This window comes from Alosa pseudoharengus, unplaced genomic scaffold (assembly GCF_046254945.1).
Source record: "Alosa pseudoharengus isolate Yale_2024_CS ecotype anadromous, Long Island Sound unplaced genomic scaffold, YU_APseudo_1.1 YU_APseudo_1.1_scf_18, whole genome shotgun sequence".
NCBI classification, from domain to species: domain Eukaryota; kingdom Metazoa; phylum Chordata; class Actinopteri; order Clupeiformes; family Clupeidae; genus Alosa; species Alosa pseudoharengus.
In genome coordinates this window covers 3,902,523-3,909,275 of record NW_027468650.1, presented here as the reverse complement: position 1 = coordinate 3,909,275, position 6,753 = coordinate 3,902,523, and the positions used below count along the sequence as shown (strand labels likewise).

General features: G+C 43.9%; 1 protein-coding gene across 2 annotated transcripts in view; it reads right to left on the bottom strand.

Moving 5' to 3' along the window:
• pip4k2aa (phosphatidylinositol-5-phosphate 4-kinase, type II, alpha a) overlaps nt 1-6,753 on the bottom strand; it is a gene marked incomplete at its 3' end in the record, with an annotated part of 23,568 nt that continues 16,815 nt past the window's right edge. For both annotated transcript variants that reach the window (XM_076290112.1, XM_076290114.1), the window contains 3 exon segments: nt 1-30; nt 819-1,056; nt 1,621-1,734. In XM_076290112.1, coding sequence (XP_076146227.1) covers nt 1-30; nt 819-1,056; nt 1,621-1,734 — 382 coding nt within the window.

Here is a 6,753-nt window from a genome sequence, read left to right as displayed (position 1 = left end):
CCATGAAGTACACTTCCTTCCTTGGGGCAGCTGTTGGGGAGGTAAAGAGGGTTTTCAAGACATTTTCTATTGAGAAATGAGTCACTCTGCGCGGGATGAGGAAAGTGTCGTTTTTAGATCACGGTGTGTAAATTAAACTCTGTGACACTAACACACTATTTGACTGTGTGCAACGTCGTATCTGGTAGTAACTAGAAAACAGTGGCCCAAACAGCCTAACCACTTTTCAGCATTTTCAGCATTACTTGGCTTAGAGCTGCTACAAGGAAACGCCAAACACTGATATTGACAGCTGTCTGTTTTATCCCTTTCACAAGGAAACATTCTGTTTAAACTACAAAATCACTGAAGGAACAATCCAGCATCTAAGAGATGAACTCATCTACTTCACTAAAGTTTACACCTTTAAGTCAAGAGGTCCTTAACTCATTTTACATCCTCATCATTTTAGAAGTCTGATGACATCACAGGAACACAAAAGACAACAAACTGTGTGTGTGTGTGTGTGTATGTGTTTGTGTGTGTGTGTGTGTGTGTGTGTTTGTGTGTGGCTCATTTCATTCTGGCCCCCTAATCATCCCCCACTGTGATTGGCTCATTCACTCCCTCACTCTCCACCTCAAGCTGGTGTGTGGTGAGCGTTCTGGTGCATAATGGCTGCCGTGCATCACCCAGGTGGGTGCTACACATTGGTGGTGGTTAGTGAGGTCCCCCTTTCCATGTGAAGCGCTTTAAGTGTTGAGAAAAGCGCTACATGAATGTAACGTGTTCTACGTGTTGTGTTGTTGGTGTGGAGTAGTGTGTGTGTGTCCACTAACCGTCGTGACTCCTGATGGCGTAGACGTCAATGGTGGGATCAAACTCGCCGGGCGAGAGCGGCTTGCTGCTGTCCAGCGTGTTGCTCGGGCTGTCCGGTGGGGTGCCCACGCCGCCGTCGCTCTCTCCCTCGTCCCCCTCCTCGTTGTCCTCGCTGTCCACCTCCTCCAGCTCGGCGCGCTCCACGTCGTGGATGCCCACCAACAGACTGTAGTCCATCAGCTTCAGCTGGGCCAGGAACTGGCCAAAGGGAGGAAGAAGCGTGGCAAGTTCACTTCCATAGCACAATTCATATACATATTTGAATTGAAGTAAAAGTGCTTTTCAAAGGAGCTTGTTTTTTAATAGTATGTTAATATAGCATATTAACTGCTTCCCATTTACGTATCTAAAGTTGTCAATAAAATATTCAAAAGAAAGGTTAAGTACTGTTCTCCTGCTGGTTTTTATTTTTCCTGGAAGCAGTTTGCTCTGGTGGAACCATAGAACTCTATATATACAGTCTATGGGTGGAACAATGTACACTAGCTGACTTGAACACACTTAAGGCAAACTTCAGTTCCACTCCACACTTCCTGTCTGGAAGAGGAATTGCGCAATCCCTTTGACTGAATGACTTGCCAAAACCACAAGCCACACAAACGTGTGCATTCATGTTGACTCACTAATGGTTATCAGTTCACCATGACAAAACCACACACACACACACACACACACACACACACACACACACACACACACACGCACACACAGAGACACACACACACACGCACACACACAAGGATTGCCATTCATTCCATTCACCTCAACATCTTTTCTTAGCTTCTCTAGGAACATCTTCTTGTTGTCCTCGTCAATGTAGATCTTTTGTCTATCGTTGATGAAGTCGTTGTCTTTGTAGGTGGGAAGTTCCTTGGCCTGATTGATAAACAGAGCAGAAACAAGAGAAGACATGAGGGAACGCAAAACACACACACACACACACACACACACACACACACACACACACACGAGGGAACGCGTGATAATTTTGCTGTTGTACTATGGCGGGGGGGGGGGGGGGGGGGGGGGGGGTATGCTACAGTTCTGCAACGCACCGTTTTATTAATGGCGTGTAAAAGAGTTCTTAACTAAACAAATAGCGGACAAAGATAAGATCTGTTGATTGACGGGTGACACGTGTAACCCTGTAATTGCAGTGGCCCCACTAGCAGGGTCCAATTCTTTCAGCATGCAGTACCGCTGGATACCATAGAGGGCACTGCTGCACTACACTATGAGCAGTCCTCACCACGCAGGAAGATGCCAAAGAGGACAGGACAGAGGAAGTAACTAAACATGGTGGATAAATTAAGATTGTAATGATAGTGAAGATGACTCCTTTTAGAGTTAGGGTGATTTAACACACTCAAAAAAAAACACAACGCGCACACACACAAATTTGCAGTTCATCAGAAATAACTACCACATAGACACACCCACACACACTCACAAACTGACTCATACAGAGGGCAACCCAACCCAACGTGTCACAATTGTCTGGTCATAAGACAGCAAACCAAGCGACTCAGACAAGCCCTCAGATAAGCTTTTAAAAGTACCATAAAAGGCTGGTCTGCCAAGTTACAATAAGCTGGACAGAAGGGTTGATCTCGGTATGGAAGGGTTGTCCATACAGTGAGCGATGATAGGACAAAGGAAACATTTATTTATGAGACACTACGAGACTTTACTTGTCTTTGCGGTTATTCATCAAAATCTAATCTGTTTTGGTCCCTAGCTCCTTGGTTCAAGGCAGAATATAAATAGAAAGCATAGATTTTTGTTGAGACGTCAGACCTAGGTAACTACTTCTGAGGGAAAAAAACAAAAAAGTTAATTAAACTGCACCCATATCATCTATTTCGCTAAAGGCTTCTTCCTTCTGAGAGCAGAGCAAGTGAGGAAGTGAGAAATCAATGCTGGATCTAGGTCATCGAAAGTGGCTAAGACCAGACACCCACCCCCACCACCTCACACTCGCCTGCCCAGCTAATCCCACACACATGCAGTTGGACTGAGGTGTGTTTGTCTCAGAGATGTCATGAGAGCACAGAAGAAAGCAACACTAAACCACACCCACGTGTATATATACATATATATTCATTCATATAGATCAGTGCTTTTCAACCACTGTGCCGGGGCACACTAGTGTGCCGTGAGAGATCATCAGGTGTGCCGCAGAAAATTACCCAAATGTCACTCACTGGTCCAGAAAAGCAACTGTTGCATCAAAGAATTTGTAACCAAATGCTCTCATTGATTGTATGATTGCACTATTTGTGGTATACAGGCATTGTACAACGGGGGCCCCATATCCAGTATTCACAGAATCATAACATATCCAGTTCATAACAACAATTAAATTACATGTACATATAGTCACCTACAAATGAAACAGAGGGCACTTGTTTTATTGAACAGGTCTTGCATAGAAGCCATAATAAGGCCATATCTGTGTATTATTTGAAATTTTAGGCTATGGTATGTTTATTTTTTCTTCACACAGGATGTTAGTGTGCCGTGGAACATTTTAAGTGTCAAAAGTGTGCCGTGGCACAAAAAAGGTTGAAAAACACTGATATAGATTGATGTCAAAAAGAATAGAATGGCAGCTATCATCAAAGACACATCAAATCTTCTGGGCTTCTTTCAATACTACGAGTTTGAGAGTGAGAGAGAGAGAGAGAGAGAGAGAGAGAGAGAGAGAGAGAGAGAGAGAGAGAGAGAGAGAGAGAGAGAGAGAGAGAGAGAGAGAGAGAGAGAGAGAGAGAGAGAGAGAGAGAGAGAGAGAGAGAGAGAGAGAGAGAGAGAGAGAGAGAGAGAGACTTTATTGATCCCCAAGGGGAAATTCAAGACTACATACGAAAAATGGGACTACTATTTCTATATAATGTGCAATGCCATTTCGGGTAGTTGTGGGAGTGTTGGGTAAGAGTCTAAGACGAGACTATTTTTACAATAATACAGGTCTCTGCAAATCTGAAGTAAGTCTTTGTTTACGTTCAGACCAACTAATCCTACAGACTCTATTAATAGTCCTATTGTCAACCTGGTGCATCACATACTAGAAATCCTGATTCTACAATGTATGACAGTTTACTTTTTGTTTACACGGAGTCGCCAACGTCTCTCAAACAGAAAGAAAATGATTCAGATCCCTGGCCTAACAGTTCTAGAACTCCTGTTCTTCTTTTTAGATCCCTGGCCTAACAGATCTAGAACTCCTGTTCTTCTTTTAAGGGGGCAGCCGTGGCCTACTGGTTAGCGCTTCGGACATGTAACGGGAGGGTTGCCTGTTCGAACCCCGACCTGTAGGAACGGCTGAAGTGTCCTTGAGCAAGGCACCGAACCCCTCACTGCTCCCCGAGCGCCGCTGTTGTTGCAGGCAGCTCACTGCGCCGGGATTAGTGTGTGCTTCACCTCACTGTGTACTGAGTGTGTTTCACTAATTCACGGATTGGGATAAATGCAGAGACCAAATTTCCCTCACAGGATCAAAAGAGTATATATACTTATACTTATACTTACTTAGATCCCTGGCCTAACAGATGTAGAACTCATGTTCTTCTTTTTAGATCCCTGGCCTAACAGATCTAGAACTCCTGTTCTTCTTTAAGCCATTTTCTCAGCAATCCCTAAGCTTTGTGGCCAAGATAGGAACATCCAGTAAAGGAGTATTTTAAGCTGTGACATGTTTTCTAAGAACAAAGGCCAATCCGCAATCTGTGATGTGCAGGCGCACGAGTGTGAGGCCCTGATCGTCTGAGGCAAGGAGCGCGCTGCTATTTAAGAACCACGTAGAGATGAACGTCTGTCTGGCTATAGCACTGAACAACAGTCTGCCAGCTGGTGCAGGCTAAAACGGGCAGGAATGGAAGACCAAAATAGATGCACTAATGTCAACAAACATGCACCTCTCTGGAGCAGACTATCTGAGGGAAATATACACACAAAATATATATAGAGATTCGCAAAACGTGAAGCCGGAGGTGCGTTCAAATTCGGCAAACATTGGTGAAGGTTTGTGGTGAACATGTTTTTTCTAAACAGTTAAATTTGAATGATTTGGTGTTAACATTCCATTGTAAGGGTAATTGTATTGTTACCTTCGTGGAGTTTTTCCTCGACCCTGTTACCCATGGGCCTTCTTTTCTTTTCTTTTCTCTGATTGTCTAACACTCTGTAAAGCGCCATGAGAAATGCATAATGTTTTGGCGCTCTATAAGTACAATTAAATTGAAAATTGATCTTCGTCCAGCTCCACTGCACTACTACTGTGAAGTACCTACTCAGACTGTTTGTGAGTGTTTGCAAATGTTCGTCAAAAACTCAAGGCAAACAGAAACTTGTTCGCCTACGTTTTTTTCGAATTTGAACGCACCACTGTTAAGATGTAGGTGCTTTTGGTTTTCAAAGCGAGAGTGTGGAATTGATGCACTGATATCTCTGATGTAGCCTACAGAGAATGACACAGAAGACACAAGATGGAGGCTTGAACACCTCATCAATTAGATGTGGAAAAACATTCAGCTTTCTGCAAGACTGTTCACTGATGTTCCAAGATGTCAAATGAATGACATTGTGGATGTGCCTGAGACCTGTCTGCTTGCATAATAAGCTCTAGTATAAGATAAGTGAACAGACGAGAGGCAGGTCTCCTAATAAGCATACCGAACGCACACGCTTCATAAAATTACTAAACGGAACAACACGGAGCACATTGTGTTTCTCCTTCAACTGAAAAGAGGAAATGCTTCATGAAAGCAGTCCACCACCCTGATTTCATTTTTTCACGCTTAATACACACACACTAATATATATATATATATATATATATATATATATATATAATGTGTGTGTGTGTGTGTGTGTATATATATATATATATAATATATATATATATATAATATATATATATATATATATATATATACATACACATACATACATACAGACAGTACATACATATATACATACATACATATACAGTATACACACACACATACACACACACACACTGTGGCTCTCCCGCATGTTGTGGAAAGATAAAGCGTGAACAGGACAGGCTCGGGAGCAGCTGGGTGTGCAGTGCGGGCGTGCGGGCGTGCAACGCTGCGTTGCTCTGATCTCCTCGGCGCTGGCACAGTGTCTGGGGTGATGGGGTGAGTTTCCCCACGCGGGCGTGGGCCGTGCCCTTGCTCCCAGGGAAGGGCAGAGATTAGGTGGTGCTGCGCTGCCTGGACGGCTCTCGTGTGTGTGTGTGTGTGTGTGTGTGTGTGTGTGTGTGTGTGTGTGGGAGAATAAGGGGATTAACCCTGGAGCCCGTCACCTTACGCCACCTTTGACTGGTCACAGCCTCACGGCAGCGCGCGTAACGGTTCCACCTGACCCGTCTCAGGGAGATGCAGCAGGGCAGGTGCTGGCCCGGTCACAGAGCGTGTGAACGTCAGGCTCTCCCACATCAGAGCGTTTAACAGGCACATTAGTGCATCATGTACAAAATGAATGTGTGCACGGACAGAGAGAGTGTGTGAGCATCAGGCACGGACAGAGAGAGAGTGTGTGTGAGCATCAGGCTCTTTCACAATCGAGCGTTTAACTAGCGAGAAGCACGTTAGTGTACATGTGCACGGACAGAGAGTGTGTGTGAACTTCAGACTCTCCGACATCAGAGCGTTTAACTTCAGAGAAGCACGTTAGCATGTAATAAATACATGATTGTAATACTGTAATAAAAACATGTGTGTAAGACTGTAATAAAAACATGTGTGTAAGACTGTAATAAAAACATGTGTGTAAGACTGTAATAAAGGCGTGTGTAATAATTATATTATGTGTGTAATAATTATATTATGTGCTTGTCTCAGAGAGGAGCAGCTGCACATGTGACACAGA